The following is a 17881-nucleotide window of genomic DNA, read 5'->3' on the forward strand; positions in this document are numbered from 1 at the left end:
TGAACACCTTGGTAGTAACCGCATTAAACTTAAAAGTGGAACTTTAGGTGGAAGTTCCGAACATCTCTCCACCCACTGACTATGAAACGCCAATATATCAATAATAACTGAGAGATAGTGAGTATGATAACATTGCACCACCTCTATAATAACTATTACACGAAGTAATCATCGTTAAAGATCGGTTTCACAACTGCAACTACTAAGCAGATTTAACTAAATCAACGGCAAACTGTGATGAATTATTCGCAATTCAGTGGCAAAGCTTCGGACAAAGAAATCTTTGAACACAACTGCGTAAATTTAATCTTTCCTTCGCTTTTGTATTGAAGTAAATTTGCCATCAATTTAGTAAAACTACTGCAACAATGATAAACTCTTCGTTTAGAGGACCACCAAAGAGTGATGTCTAGCTCTTTATACCGATATAGAATGGTATAGTGGTTAAAATTGTTGAAATAGTTGAAATTGTTGAACTTTATTACAAGACGCGCCCTGTTGAAGTATTTAACTGTAAGAGTTGAGACACAGTTAATAAACTGCGGAGTGACTAAAATGCTATACAGCAAAAAAAAATCGTGTGACATAAAATTAGGCGGAGACGACATTATGCCCCAGAATTGGGAATGACCGGATATCCGGCTGAATCCGGTTCCGGTCGGATATCCAGATTTAATATCCGGTTTCAGTTCCGGTCCGGTTTAGAAGATTCTTGGCCGGATATCAACCGCAAAAATTTTTTTTTTGAAAAGTTGATAATGGATATTCAGGTAACATTCCGGGTCCTCACAGTCTGATCCCGAAACCTGAGAGCATGTCTCGAAATATGATGCAGGGCAAATAGGCCACATGTCGGGTCCTTAGCTAGGGTCACCTGGTCCAATGACGTGAGGTGCACGAAATCGAAATTTTCAAATCTTTAAGGATACATCTTTTAATTTTCTGACATCTAGCAACCAGGTCGGACATTTTTTAAATTGGTCAGTAAAACTTAAATTCTCCTGTTTGCCACTCAGTTCCGGTCTGGCAAACAGGAAAATAAAATGATATCCTCATGGAGTTGGCCGATGCCTCTTTTAAGCTCGAGATCTACGACAACCTTTAGAAGGCAGGAGAAATAATGGCAGCACTCAATAGTAAAAAAATCATATATAATCATATATAATTGTACAACATCTTGTCAGATTTTTAGAGTAGAAAACGTGTGATGGGGAAAAAAACATTTTGAGATTTTTTTTTCTTTTATGAGGTAACATGGGGGCGGGAATCGGTCACGAGGGCGAATGACCCAAGGGTGGAAGTTTCCTAAAAGGTTGGAAACGAGGGCGAAAGACACAACATCACTAAGAAATTTCATTAATTTTCAGAAAAAATTCTCGAGGGCTACTAGGTCCTGAAAAAATATTTTCGGCTCATAATGATCAGGGTAACATGAAGACTGGAGAAAAATGATCTCCAGGAAAAATTGCAAAATGTTTGAAATATATACAATTAAAAGTAAATTATGTGACGTTGCAGGTTTTGTAGTATTACTAGTCCAAAATTTAGGACGGTGTATATTTCCATGATAACTTCCGCCCTTGTGTCATGTGATCGACTTTCGGCCTTGTGTCATGTGTCCAACATTTTAGGAAACTTCGTGTTAGCAACTGAATTTTAAGCAACCATATTTAACCTGAATTTTAAGCAACCATATTTAACCTGAATTTTAAGCAACCATATTTAACCTGAATTTTAAGCAACCATATTTAACCTGAATTTTAAGCAACCATATTTAACCTGAATTTTAAGCAACCATATTTAACCTGAATTTTAAGCAACCATATTTAACCTGAATTTTAAGCAACCATATTTAACCTGAATTTTAAGCAACCATATTTAACCTGAATTTTAAGCAACCATATTTAACCTGAATTTTAAGCAACCATATTTAACCTGAATTTTAAGCAACCATATTTAACCTGAATTTTAAGCAACCATATTTAACCTGAATTTTAAGCAACCATATTTAACCTGAATTTTAAGCAACCATGTTTAACCTGAATTTTAAGCAACCATATTTAACCTGAATTTTAAGCAACCGTATTTAACCTGAATTTTAAGCAACCATATTTAACCTGAATTTTAAGCAACCATATTTAACCTGAATTTTAAGCAACCATATTTAACCTGAATTTTAAGCAACCATATTTAACCTGAATTTTAAGCAACCATATTTAACCTGAATTTTAAGCAACCATATTTAACCTGAATTTTAAGCAACCATATTTAACCTGAATTTTAAGCAACCATATTTAACCTGAATTTTAAGCAACCATATTTAACCTGAATTTTAAGCAACCATATTTAACCTGAATTTTAAGCAACCATATTTAACCTGAATTTTAAGCAACCATATTTAACCTGAATTTTAAGCAACCATATTTAACCTGAATTTTAAGCAACCATATTTAACCTGAATTTTAAGCAACCATATTTAACCTGAATTTTAAGCAACCATATTTAACCTGAATTTTAAGCAACCATATTTAACCTGAATTTTAAGCAACCATATTTAACCTGAATTTTAAGCAACCATATTTAACCTGAATTTTAAGCAACCATATTTAACCTGAATTTTAATACAGAAACTTGCAAGTTGCAGCTTCTCAGGAAGAGCTAATTGGTGAAATGAATGGCTAACTAGTTTCTAACAGCCTGTTTTACAAGATTTTCTTTGTCTATAGAGTTACGAGGTCCTCAAAGTGATTTAAATTTGGCTGATCATTCATGGTAAACATTTAGTCGAGTTACATCCCCTGTTCGAAAAACTAAGTTCTGCCTAATGGAGTTTGTCCGTTATCCAGTTCCCTATTCCAACCTCACAAGAGTAACTTGCTACAAGTATTGCTCGTGCATAAGGTTGAACACTTACTTAATGCTTATGGATCCACTTCGTTTAACACAGACCAATACAAATACGACTTTATAAACCACAATTACAGTTGAGAAACAGTTGACCATGAACAAATGCATTAAAATAAATGATTCTGTCTAGAGATTGCATTAGACCAAATGATTCTGGGATAGTTCACGCTAAACAGCTCAAAATACCTTTTAAAAGTGTTTTTATAAACATGTTCAATTTGATAAACTCATGAGAAACTTCTTTTTTTCTGAACAAATATGTTCACAATTTCAATAATAGCCATATTTCTGTAAAATCATGAAGCAATACTGTTTAACCAATAACCATATAAGTGAAATAAAACGCCAAACTAAAAGGTAATTAAATTGTAAATTAAACTTTGAAGAGCTGTCGAAATACTTAATTTTGACAGCTCTGTGTCAAAAGCGATTCTCAATCTTTAGTTTATTGCATTCGTGAACCGCTCGAACAGTAGCTTTGCCAAGAAACTGCTTGACAGTGCCAAAAATACAGGGTGGGCCAAAAGTCAGTACCCATACGTTGGCCTTTATAGCTCAGTCACTGAGTGCCAAATTGAAATAATTCTTTCTGGTATGACTTAAAAAATATTCGAATTTTCAAATTTTGGTGACGGAATCCTCGAACAAGTAGGTACAGTATGCCATCTACAAAGCAACAACTCTCAAGTATAAAAGACGGCGAAGGTATATAAGACCCAACATATGGGTACTGACTTTTGGCCCACCCTGTACATAAACGAAAAAAGGTATCGACAAATGTATATTATAATCTCCAGTTCTACAAAAGAAGTGAAAACTTGTTCAGAAGATTTAAACTACTCTGTAAATGCTAATTTGATAAACTCTCCGGTTAAGGAAAATTAAAATCTTATTCATAGTTTCTAAAATGCATAAAATTTCAGAGATGCCAGGTTTCAAGTTGTCAGTACGGAGAGGAGCACGGCTGCGTACCTAAAGGAGCCCCCCTGGTGATGAGTCCAGTACCTAACTACCCCACCACTGCTCCAACCTCCCCAATACTCCTCCCACAACAACACCTCTTCCAACCTTCCTCCCTCACCATGATCCAACAATCTGGCGGCATCATGCCAACCAACAGGCTCGTCACTTCCTCCGCAATGATGCAACCAAGTGGTATGATGTCCACCATGGTGACCCCAGCGGTCATGTCCCCCGTAGCCAGTTTACAGAACATGATCTCCCCGGAACAGGGCGGCTCCTCTCTTATCGGCAGCTCATCGCCCCTTTTATATCAAGGTTTGTAGCTCATCGCCCCTTTTATATCAAGGTTTGTAGCTCATCGCCCCTTTTATATCAAGGTTTGTAGCTCATCGCCCCTTTTATATCAAGGTTTGTAGCTCATCGCCCCTTTTATATCAAGGTTTGTAGCTTTATTAGAATTATTTAATGATTCATTTCTTAGTTAGGAAATTATGTTGTTGTATTTAATTGGTTTTCAGCTTTCATCAATTTGTCAGGCACGAATTTTTATGTAACTTTTTACTTTTGGTGGCAAATTGAAGTCCAAGAAATAAAACTGATAGAATTTTGTAACTGCTTAATTTTCAAGAATCATCTTGGTCATGTCTTATTTGTAGTCAAGCAGTATTATTGATGGTCATTATCTGCTGCAGTTGAGTAGTTATAAAGTCATTTAGTCCACAACAGAGCGATACAATAATTAAATGATGGCTTCATGTGCATGAGCAATAAAATCTTCATTTCAAACAAAGTGTGCATCAAAGCGATCTGTCTTAAACTGCGATGTATCAAACGGCGACATAACATAAGGATTCATAATCAAATCAGGCAGGGGGAACCCCTGAAATCAGGACTGGCAGTATTTAGTCGACCAGTAGAACCCAAAAGCTATCGACCCACACGCACGGTTAAAGATCGCGTGACTATATCTTGCTTCACTCACCCTGCATTGCAACATTTCGGCAATTTGGTAATCTAGCTAGGCACACATTTCCAACAATTCCTCTTAATTTCAATTCTTCCACCCTCTTCTCCTAATGAGGTGTTTCTATTTAAATAGAACACGCTCCATTTCTAAACGATAATAGTTTTATAGTTTTATAAGTAGATTGTACGAAATTAAACTGGTCCGCTGGCATCACTTGGATAATGAATACTCTAGTAAAGACTAAAGATTTTGCACATAATATTGCCCACCTCGTTTCAAGCACGCCGCCTGGAGAGTTAGCCGACTATCTATCGTATATACTTCACCGCTGTTAAGAGTACAGTAAAACCCCGATTAACCGCGGAGTTTGGGGAAAGGAAACAGCCGCAGATAGTTGGGGTTTTACTGTACTACCTAAAATTACAGAAAAACAACACATAAAGACTAAACTAAAATAATTGTTTTTCAGGGATGTCGCCGCCGATGATGCAGAACTGTCCTTTACTTTACCCTTCCCCCAGAGCAGCTCCCCTCTACTCCCCGATCTACTACCAACCCTTCCCCCAGTACCAGTGTATCCCTAGCAACCTCCCTAGATACGCCTACCAGGATCCTACTTACTGTTACAACTACGTCACCTCTATGTGATCTCTATCAGACTAACTCTGTGATTAATTATAATCATTATCATTAATAAACATTTATCATATTGCTAATGTGATTCATTCGTAGTGAATTGAGTAAACTCGTAATTGATATCATTATGTGGAAGGCATTATGTACCTTAGACAGGACCCTAATGGACTGCACATAACTTAATATTATATTATACTTATTTTATAGTTTGAGTTGTATTTATTGCTTTATTGTACTGTTCATTGATGACTGCTGTGTAAGACCCCGTAAACTGTACCAACTGTTCAAATACAATAAACCATGTCTTCGAAACTAATATTTATATTAATTAATCGAACTCTATTGTAATCTATATGATACGAATATATATTTGTGAGTATTAAGTTTGCAGGATTCATAATTCGATCTAATTATGAGCAGTTTAAGCATATGATTGATTATTTAAAAGCTTCGGTATTTTGAAATTTTGGCCAAATATTCGAACATGTACCATTTCACAGTGTGATTACAGTGGCAATGTTGATATCCCGAATGTACAATTTTAACTTTGAAAAAAATTCATTTTTTCATTGGGGCCTTTAAATTAGGTTTAAAGAAAATATGACGGGGTGGCCAAAAAATAAGGTACAAAGAAAGTGTATGCTTTATCCTCGGTTTAAAGTTTTTAAAGTCCTTATTTGGTTACTCTGTCTGCTCTTCTTTGAGTTTGTGTTAAAATTACTAGAATAAAGAAATCTAATAAACATGTGTGAAATTACAACTACCAGTTAGTTACTCGTTTCGATTTTTCGTAAAATGGGCGATTATTAATTGTATCATCATCATGTGTTAATTTAAATCACAATCACTATCAGCTTGATTTAAATAAAGATGCTTTTTTTCGTGACTGAAGGTGTCGTTAGCGGGAGTACTTATGAAGTTTTAAAATTTTCATGATTTCCCGGGAGTGACCATTTTGTTGAAAAGTTTAAATTTATCCATTTTAATTGCAATTTAAAACATTTAAGTGGAACTAGAATTACATCTTTTAATTGCAACAACGCCTAGGTTTGGAGGAATTTTTCATGATCCATGCAATGTAGACTTAAGAACTTTCTGCTCTTGGATATTTAGCTCACTATAAATGATTTGGAGCGGGAAAATGTAGTTAAATAAGCAAAAGGTGGCAAGACATAATTAACTAATTAAGTTGATTGAATAATTTTAATCTTCGTATTTTTACAATTCAACTTATTTTTTCTGAGAGTGAGATAATTTCGACTGATGAGGCTGCATTATTTAAATATGATTTAAGCTATAAGTTTGATCTATAATTTTTCTACATGGTCTATGTATATTTTATTCTTATTATACCTACATATATTTCTATCGTATTTGATTATATTTGATTGTTGTATTAAATTAACTGTTCTTGTTTTACTTTTATAAACAGTAGATTTTATCTCAATTTAATGTTCACATAATATTTTACATTTAAAAACATTCACCTTACAATTTCGAGATTGTTCGTAGCGGTGCAATCATTTCGCATCTGAACAAACAGTACTAGACACACAGTTGAAGGGAATGGTATAACATATGAGGTTTTTGTGTCACGCTCATATGATTAACTTTTAACAATCCACTTAGTCAACTAACCAGCGGCTAGCTGTGAAAAATATTGTTAATATAATTTCAACCACACATACACCATAACACTGATATAGTCATATTATACATATTTTTGTGCCTCACTCATATGATTAACAAATCAACTCCTGTGGTAGCCTATCACATCAGAGCCTCGCCCCTCGGACTGCATGAAATGTGATTAAAATATCTCTGGGTACACATAATGTTTCATTTTCAAACAAACTAAGAGTTAAATAAATAAATCATATTTTAACGGATCTTGGACTCTGACCTTAGGTTGTGAAATTGTAGGGCGGCGACATATGAAACAGTACTCTTGAGTTTAACTCTAGTGTCTTGGACGTGATAAACGTTGCGTACCACTTTTCGTAGGAGGTTCTGCTTGAAAAAATTGACTCTTCCAGATCCAGTCTTAACCTTAAATTGCACAAAACTCACTACACACTAGCTGAAATAGCTCTGTAGTCAGTGTAATACTAATAAGCGCCAAGCGCGAGCACAGAACTTTTTTTCTCCGATTTTGATAAATTTGGTACCCAAATTTGTCTAAAAATGTGAATATAATAAATCCACCGTGTAGCAATTTTCGCTAAAAATGCTACACGGCGCTTGTTCGCCGCGCGTGCTTTTTAAGAGGTTTTTCGCGCTAATTTTTAGTTTTTGGGCTATAATGTATAAGTATAACTTTCACATTTTCAGTTATTATCACATAATTATTATGGCATCGTAATCAGCTCATCGAGACGAAACTTTTAGTACTAATATTTTAAGATTTAAAAGAAAATTATTTTCAAAATTTTTCAATCTGAACACAAGGTAAGGGTCCCTCCCCCCTTGTGTGAAATTTTGAACAAATTTTTGAAAAATTTGGTGCTTCAAATATTATAATTTTGGTACCAAAAGTTGCGTCTGACTAAGCTCATTACGATACTGTAATAATTATTTCAAAATATTCAATATTTTAGGAGTTATAGCCATAGGCATTTCAAGCAATAAATTGCCCATTTTTCGTCCTTTGTATATTCTTGTAATGCACAGGAGGCCCACATATAGCTCGACGTTATTTTGCTACACGGTGAATTTGCATTATTCACACTTAGAGGCAACTTTTGGTACCAAATTTATCAAAATCAGAGACAAAAAATTCTGTGCCAACTCATGGCGCTTATTACATAGACTACTGATACGTCCTATTATTACTGGACATTGTTAACTAAACTACCACGTTAACAATTAATAAGTTCAAGCCGACAACGGTCCCCACAACTTGTCCACACTGTCTTATGGAAGAGGAGACAATGAACCGCTTATTGGTCAGTGCCCGAAATGGTCTTACCAACGAGGAGGATACTTAAAGTTAATGAATCCTTCTATCTTAGTGTGACAGACATAGTGGACAAGTTCTCACTACGAGTACGAAGGATCATCGGCTTCATACAAGCAACAAAACGATTTACTAAATGCGGAGAAAACAAAGTTTAACTTTTTTTCTCGACTAATTAATTTTTACCGGGGTAACCGATCGGGAAAAAATCTCAATATTCAATGTAATAGTTTTATTTGGTATTATATGAAGGCGGTTTAAGTTACCCAACTCCAGTATGTTTTGATTAAAGTGGGTGTTTACTTTTTGCGTTCACCTGTCTTGTTATAATGACTTTCGCACATAGAATGAATTTAACAGTTGCCATAATGCCAACAACCAACGTCAAATGTCAATGTGGACGGGAAGATCCAGGAGACAACAATAAACACATGCAGGACAGAGAACTTGTTATGAAAAATGAAGCAGCGTAACATGAATGATAGAAAGTTGGGCACTGCAAGAGCTGTAACTGAGTACAGTGACCGAAATGCGGGAAGCCTGACTGTAGAATTCAACTTGATCGTAGAAATAACTGATCTGAGCATGCATGCTCACCCTATTCTCAAGTAAAGTGATCAACAAGTTAATGATCGACATTATATGGGCACTGCTACGGGTAAGCAGTTTCCACCACGAGTCACGGTGAGATAAACACCAAATTAAAATCTGATTTGATTTGTATCTCTAATCTACCAATCACGTTGCAGGATTCCCGCTTTTACCCAAGATATGAAGGACTTCAAAACTGTCTGTCACTGTCACTTGACTACTTAAAACGTGGCATGGAAGTGGTTGCTATGTGGCTAGGCCGGTAATCCTGCTAGTGCTTAAACTTTAATCAGTTTTCTAGGTAAACTAGTGAATCTTACCGAGTGATTAACCATTGATCTAGCCGCCGCTAACGGTAATGCTATCTAATCAGCGCTTTGCTAGATATATTATAAAAGTAGGGCAAATTGTCTGTTGGACGCGAGTAGCTCTAGTATATCTAAATACAGAAAGAACATTTGCTGGTAAAACAAACACCTGCAGTGTTATTCATGTGACTGTGAGGGAATTAGGTCAAAGACCGACCACCGCTTAAGAGCCGGTTAAGAGCCGTTTAAGAGCCGTTTAAGAACCGCTTAAGAGCCGCTTAAGAACCGTTTAAGAACCGGCTAAGAACCGGCTAAGAACCGCTTAAGAACCGGTTAAGAACCGGTTAAGAGCCGGTTTAGAGCCGGTCAAGAGCCGGTGAGCGGCCTCACTTTGATTATCATTTGGTCTAAGTTATTTGATGTATTTTTTGTACCAAGTCATGCGTACTTCAACTGCTGCGAAGAAAATTGATTATCCAAAACTGTCGAGTCTGTGAACCAAAAAATCTCAACATGCAATGTAATGGTCGAATTCAAGTATCACAACGGCCCAATCACAGAAAAAAATAATTTACTTATTGGCTGAGGACAAGCTGCCATGACCAGCTTAATATAACCACCATGATACAGATCACAAATATCCGGTTAGAATATAACTATGACTATGAGATTATGCTATAAGGCTGATGAGAGAAATTACTGCTACTCCTTATAATGCACTACCAACTCACTGTATAATATGTAGCCTACATTTGCTAATCTGAATTCTGCAACTGATAAATTCTAAATAAATTCAATAAAAGCTTTTTTAGATTGCACAATATAAAATGATGAATGATGATATATAATATCTATCTAAGGTATGAAAAAAGGTGCTTATTGGTCAAGAAGAATATGCTCAACAGGGCTCCAATGCTCTATCTTACTATTCGGTTATGTTTATGAACATGATAGCCTGAGGTCCCCAGGTAAGTCGGAAGCAGCAGGTGATGATCACAATTCCTTCGGGTCGGGTCAGGCCCCGTATGTCGAAGTGATCCACTGAGTCGGTCATAAGCAGCAGATGATCCTAATTCCTATCACACGCATCGTATAAACTTAAAGACATATCTCTGATTGGGATAACATGAGTTTATATGTTTGGGGCTTGATTCTATTTCTACCGAAGCATCGAACAACATGTCTTCCACAGTCAGCTTCATTCCTGGGTGCACTTCTGGTTCAAGAAAATTATCCACGACGGATACCGCTACTGCCTGGATAAAAAGCGCGAGGTCAAGACCTACGAGTACGACGACACAGTTGGTGACGGAGTTTACAGACTGTATCCTGACGGCTGGAGAATTCCCCTCGCATTCAGCTTACTCCCCGGAAAGACGCAAGCCCTCCTTACCTGGATGAGCTTTTTGCCTTCGGAGTCAGCCCTGAATCTGTCATAAGTGACTACGAGAGAGTCCTGATTAACGCTGTGGAGACGACCTCGCCCACTACTACCAAGAGAGGATGCTTCTTCCACCACAAGCAAGCAAGCCCTCTGGAGGAAGCTGCAGCAACACGACCTGGTCTTTCTTTGTTCAGAATTCTCTGTCGCACTTGAGTTCGTGTCGCACTACAACATACAAGTACAGTCCAGGTAGCGTACTGTTATGTAGCACGGCAGTGTCGATCTTGGAGGTTTTCGCACTAGTGACTAGGGAAAGTGTCGCACCACAGTACGGGAATCATTTCATTTTGCTATGTTTCAGTACTACTGGACCATAACTGCTTGTGAATGGTTAGCTGGGTAAGCTGATAGGAGTACCTATAGTTTCAGGGATAATGATTTTATCCCCCACATTCCCAAATCATGGAATTTTATTGAACAAATAAATGCAGATCATGATCATGTAGTGGGATTAAAGATTTTCGTAATAGGCAGTATCCAATCTAATCTGGTTAGTTCACTTAAGGGGGGGGTGGGGGGGTTCACCCTGATTTTTTTTGTGAAACTTGGTTTTGAGATAGCAGTTGACCAACAAACTAGGACCGGTGACCGAACTTTTGAGGGGGTCCCGGACCCCAACTGCCAAACGGTGCCCGCGGGGCAGCTTGACATACGTTGCATGCCACTTTTCGCGGGGCAGCCACGCCAATATTTGGTCAAAATTAGGCCCAATTTAGCCAAATACCCTGAACATGCCCAAACCCAAGATTTTAGGTGCTCTACTTGTAGCTAGTAGTCCCCTGAACTCGTATATGAATTTTCATCAAGATTGGACAAAAATTGACTGAGTTATGAGCCAAAAACCATATGCCCATAATTGCGTAATTATCCTTCTACTCTTGGTAGCTTGAACTACACCGCTAGTTCCCGCTTCTAACGTGCTTGCTCATTCGTCACTCCCATGGTCCCCTCCTCCCGAACCGATTGTGACGGAGTAATAAGGTCACGTGTTAAGGTCACGTGACTTCGCACTGGACTCAAGACAGTCACGTGACTCTGCTCCAGACTAACAAGGTCACGTGTTCAGGTCCCCAGACAGTGGCTGCTTGCCATCAACCCTGTCAAGCGCCGCCCGCTTGTTTGGAGGTCACGTGATATTAATGGAGCGCTCCTATTGGCTTGCGCGTGGTCACGTGATATTGATCCTGCACTCTCATTCGCTCCCGTGATGCATGTCAGCGCGCATAGCCCATAAATACCCAGACACAGACTTATAAGTCAGTCTTCATAGTATGTTCTGATATTGATACCCGTGTGATCCCGTCTAGTCGTGAAGGTTATTTCTTTTGACCTCGTATCCTGCCCCTTTCTCCCACTTTGTTAAACCATAACAATTTTAATAAGGATCGAGCGATTAAGGAATTTCTTCCATTTCAATATCATCTGGTATTTTGTCTCGATGCCCATGGCTATTTCTACAGAAATCGTAACTTCCTGTTTCCTAAACAAATGGCGGCATGACATTTCATCTGTTTCGATGTTGTTTTGTTTAAGATCGGAATCACGCGGTTAATCGTTTATTAGTTAACCTCTTTATCTTGATTATTAACAGTTACCGGAGTTTGGAATGCACATTTCTGCGGTTTGGTTCTGAAGGATAGTAGAAATATATTTATTTATAATTCACCAAGTTCTTATCAGGGTCCATTACCGTGCTGTTTTGATAGCAGAGTCGTGAGAATTGAGCACTAGCAGTTATTAAGTTGAACATATCGATCTACACAAAACTGTTGAACACAGCTAACCATTTGTCTTGTCTGGAATTGCATGACACGTACAATCTGCAGCTTGTTTAACTTTAAAGTATTGGTACGATACCTCTTACCGGTCCTTATTTGGACAGCCCTTGTTTAAGAAATTTGCCAGATACCGTTCATAATTAAGGCCACTATTAATTCTGCTACTCACAATTTGGGCCGTTTATTATTTCCAATCTTTAGTTGACTCAGGTCTATCATATCTGATATTCTCAAAATTGTTTTTTAGCCAAAACATGGCTCTTTCATTGTTTATGTCAGACTTGAAATTCTTGAAACATTTGGGAAAATTATAACTGCAGAGCGAACCTTTTTTAAGAGCCTTTTCATCAGGGCTCCATACTTTGGGTTGCTTAAAGTTAAACTAGTGCCGATAGTGTATGTGAAATTCATAATCATGTCGTGCGACACCTTTAAAAATGTTTTGTTCTAATTACATTCATTTTATAGATTTAAATTCACATCAAATACAACAGCAACTATAAACATTTACGGTGCTATAGTTCCAGGCTAAGCCGAAGATTCAAAATGTGGGCCAACATCGAGTAAATATTCATGCGTAAATAATAAAGATTTGGTTTCAACCGGGTTTATATATATATTACGGGTCACGCGGTTAGCCTCCTATAATGTTGATTAACGGACCCGCTTTAGCAAAGTTGTTAAAGTGATTGTTTGTGCTAATATAAATCTTCACTACTCCCGTAAAGAGCCTACTATGATGATTACAATGATGATTACTCATGTAGATACTGCTATCAAGCACCTTGCTTTAGGTTTGGTTACCGCTTCTTGCATTGTAGACTAAGATCACATTACTGTACTCTTGATTATTATCATATTCCGAAAATTACACAATAATCTTTATAAGTAGTGTCTATAAATAATATCCGTTTGAAAAAACGATTCGAAACAACGAGCTCTTAGAGGATTTTTGAAGTTTTTGAGTTCCATTCGCAATTCTGCGTCCAACTGACTAACTTTTCTAAATTTTTCCACGTTTCCACTTTTAAAACATTCTTTGTATGTCGAATAATATTGGCTAGTAGGGGTAGTTCACATATTATAGGTCAATTTTTGGCCAATTTTTAGCACATGTGCTGTTTATGGAGAAATCATACAGTTTTTTAAATGTAGCACAATATATACGGGTGTCCAAATTTTGAAAGGCCCTTAAAATCTAACAAATAGGTAAAACAGTTCGATTTTTGTTTTAAATTATAGATAAATTATTACATTTCAAAATATATATCAAAATTAACCCAAATATTTCATCAACTTTCCGAACCAAGCCCCCTTCCGGCATAACAGGTTTGGAACCCTCAAATCATATTTCTATTGCACGTTTTACCATGTCAAGTTTTAACTTTTTAGCATCCCTTCTAATGCTGTTTTCGGCTGTTCTACTTTTTTTGGGACTTGATCTGAATAAACACGATCCAAAGATAACCCCTAAAAAGAAATCAGCCGGATTCAGGTCAGGGCTGTAGAAGGCCAGCTGAAGTCTGCTTTTCCTGACATCAGTATTTTTCCAAAATGCTCCCTCAGCCAACCCAAACTTTTTTGAGAGTAGTGAGGAGGGGTCTGTCTTATTGGAAAATACAGGAATTTTATGTTTTTTTTCTTTTGAGGACTCAGATTACTTTCCCACGATATCATTTGACGTCCTCTTCGTGGGATCCGAAGACACCATGGTTCCTGAGACCCATCCAAACAGTCACCTTTTCCCTGGTCTTTGGAGTTTGGACCTTCCACAGTCTCAAATTTCTTCACCTGTCGTTGAATAGTCTTGGGATGAATTTTCCTGCCTGATTTTCGGTATTTCTTCGAAAGTGCACTCCTAGCAGCCGTCCAACTGCTTCCGTTGACACAGAGAAGCTTGACGATGCCTACTCTCTTCACGATTGATAGGGCAAATTTTGAAATTTTCTTCGAAAAATTTCAAAAGATTGCAAAATTATGAAAAAATGGCTTTTGACACAATTTTGCAATAAATAACTAAAATGTAAGACCTAACAAGCATTCCCAAACCGATTTCATTTAATTTGCTTAATTTCCTTCATAAAATAGAAAAATTATAATTTCAAATTTGGACACGAGTCTTGAAACACCCTGTATATACTCACAATAGCGTGAGTAGCTTTAGTGCCTCAAACGTGATCTTAAACTTTCAATTTCGGTCGAAACACGTTAGCTTAGGGGTCATTCACATATTGCGTAATCAGCCGAGGGGGGGTTTCCAAATGCTTACGGTTGATTACGGGGGGGGGGGGGGGGGGGGGGGGGGGGGGGTTTCGGTCGTTGATTATGTAATCAAAATTTTCTTTTTTACCCTCTAGAATAATAACAATTTGATAATATTTTAATTAAAATTCCAATTAATTTCACTCTGATAGTGATAAAATTTAGAAATTGATCGAATATCCGGCTATATAATAGTAAGTAGTTTAGAAGGTGCTTGGCCGGATATCATAACAATTATTTCGGCTCATCATGATATCATGATCAGGGTAGCATGAAACGTAGAGAAGTGTTTTCTAGGAAAAAGGGGGGGGGGGGGGGCGGGGGTCAGGCCATGACTACGTAATATTGCTGTCAGGAGCGGGGGGGGGGGGTTGGGTCTTGATTACGGTTGATTACGGAAGGGGGAGGGGGGTAAAAATTGCTAAAATATTGATTACGTAATATGTGAACGACCCCTTACACAAAATAAAGCAAGTTATAGAACTGTTTCATTGGATGTGCTACACCGGAGATATATACTTGTTAAGGCCACCGAATGGAACTCAAACATTCTATGAACGCTCGTGTTTCGGTAAATCGATTTCTTCAGTCGAACTATATTATTATTGTTACTGTAATATTAATAATATAATCTATTATATGTGGGCCCGAAATGGGCCCGAGTCAATTTTCTGTCAAATGGGACGATTAAACTTAAAGCCAAATCCTAGATCCCTTGTTTGCAGGTGAACTTTAGAAAATGTAGACTTAAAACACCAGGTCACAACAGTTTGACTTTGTCGTTCATGAAAACCATATCAGCACTACAATCTTATTAAATCTAGATGTATTAATGTCATATTGGCATTAAATTGGCATTGAAAGCGTTCGTTGCAATCTAAGATCTTGCTCACACTAGTCACTGCAACACTGGCGGCAAAAATAAAGTAATATGATGAGTATGAGTATATTAACTACTAGGTGTCTGGTGTAGTGGGCGATAAGACGAATATTAGTGTTACGAATATTATAGTTCTGATTAAAGTTCTTATTAAAGTTTTTATTACTATTAGTTAGGTAACGTATTTAGTATTATTGGCAGTAATCTTACGGCTATGGATCATTTTGGGGCACAGAGATCACTCCAGACACATCAATCAAATGATTAAGTGAGGGGGTCAAGTTAAGGCACCCATTGTCGACAATTAACCAAAATAGCAATGATTAATTTAGATGATGAAGGTTCTCAATTAAACAAAATAGCAATGATTAATTTAGATGATGAAGGTTCTCGCCGATAATGACAATAAAACTACTCCTTGTTACCGACTGTCCCACCTCACTCCTGAGCCAAAGGTTAGTACTTCCACAACTTCTTTAATTAGTGGTCTTAAAACATCTCTCGATATAAAATCACTGCCCCCCTCCTAATTACAGCCCCCCCCCCCCCCCCTCTCAATTACATATGGCGTTTAATTAGATGAGCCAGAACCTTGCAATTGTCAGAGTCCTCCCGGAATTGAAATAATCCTTTTACTTTCAGTTAGAAGATCAGAAACCTATCGACGAGCTGACAGATTGGGTATGTACCCATTTCACTCTTAGTTGTTATAATTTACACCTCGCAACAGCTGTGGGATGGTGAAAAATGGCGAAATTTTACAATTTGGAAACTCGATTCAGCATAAAAATCATTCACCATTTTGCACAATTTTTCACCATTTGAATGTTTTGCTTTCGAAATATCAAATTAAAATATTAAATGTGTAATCTGGTACTATACGACGATACTAAGAGCTCCGTTTCGATGTACCTTACTCACCATGATCAGTGATCACTAAAAGTTACTACTTTTGATCTTCCTTACTCGCCATGATCACCAAATGTTACCATTTTTGGTGTACCTTACTCTTCATGTTCACTAAAAGTTACCAGTTTTGATATACCTTTCTTACCATGTTCACCAAAAGTTACCATTTTTGATGTACCTTACTCGCCATTTTCACCAAAAGTTACCATTTTTGGTGTACCTTACTCTTCATGTTCACTAAAATTTACCAGTTTCAATGTACCTTTCTCACCATGTTCACTAGTTTTGACGAAAAATGGTGATGGATAGTTTTGGTGAATCAAGTTTCCCGATTGTAAAACCTAGACTCAAATCATATTTCTATTGCACGTTTTACCATGTCAAGTTTTAACTTTTTAGCATCCCTTCTAATGCTGTTTTCGGCTGTTCTACTTTTTTTGGGACTTGATCTGAATAAACACGATCCAAAGATAACCCCTAAAAAGAAATCAGCCGGATTCAGGTCAGGGCTGTAGAAGGCCAGCTGAAGTCTGCTTTTCCTGACATCAGTATTTTTCCAAAATGCTCCCTCAGCCAACCCAAACTTTTTTGAGAGTAGTGAGGAGGGGTCTGTCTTATTGGAAAATACAGGAATTTTATGTTTTTTTTCTTTTGAGGACTCAGATTACTTTCCCACGATATCATTTGACGTCCTTATCGTGGGATCCGAAGACACCATGGTTCCTGAGACCCATCCAAACAGTCACCTTTTCCCTGGTCTTTGGAGTTTGGACCTTCCACAGTCTCAAATTTCTTCACCTGTCGTTGAATAGTCTTGGGATGAATTTTCCTGCCTGATTTTCGGTATTTCTTCGAAAGTGCACTCCTAGCAGCCGTCCAACTGCTTCCGTTGACACAGAGAAGCTTGACGATGCCTACTCTCTTCACGATTGATAGGGCAAATTTTGAAATTTTCTTCGAAAAATTTCAAAAGATTGCAAAATTATGAAAAAATGGCTTTTGACACAATTTTGCAATAAATAACTAAAATGTAAGACCTAACAAGCATTCCCAAACCGATTTCATTTAATTTGCTTAATTTCCTTCATAAAATAGAAAAATTATAATTTCAAATTTGGACACGAGTCTTGAAACACCCTGTATATACTCACAATAGCGTGAGTAGCTTTAGTGCCTCAAACGTGATCTTAAACTTTCAATTTCGGTCGAAACACGTTAGCTTAGGGGTCATTCACATATTGCGTAATCAGCCGAGGGGGGGTTTCCAAATGCTTATGGTT

At 37.3% G+C, this 17881-nt stretch overlaps 2 protein-coding genes across 3 annotated transcripts in view; one reads left to right on the plus strand and one right to left on the minus strand.

The window, feature by feature from the left end:
- Positions 1-6878, plus strand: part of LOC134811776 (uncharacterized) — a 49681-nt gene extending 42803 nt beyond the window's left edge. For both annotated transcript variants that reach the window (XM_063818835.1, XM_063818834.1), the window contains 2 exons: positions 3831-4185; positions 5307-6878. In XM_063818835.1, coding sequence (XP_063674905.1) covers positions 3831-4185; positions 5307-5485 — 534 coding nt within the window. In that variant the 3' untranslated portion in view covers positions 5486-6878. The remainder of the gene's footprint in view (positions 1-3830; positions 4186-5306) is intronic.
- Positions 1-17881, minus strand: part of LOC134811773 (V-type proton ATPase subunit H-like) — a 103528-nt gene that overhangs the window by 58933 nt on the left and 26714 nt on the right. The gene's annotated exons all lie outside the window — the stretch shown is intronic.

Source organism: Bolinopsis microptera, chromosome 2 (assembly GCF_026151205.1).
Source record: "Bolinopsis microptera isolate Bmic1 chromosome 2, MBARI_Bmic_1.0, whole genome shotgun sequence".
Classification (NCBI taxonomy): domain Eukaryota; kingdom Metazoa; phylum Ctenophora; class Tentaculata; order Lobata; family Bolinopsidae; genus Bolinopsis; species Bolinopsis microptera.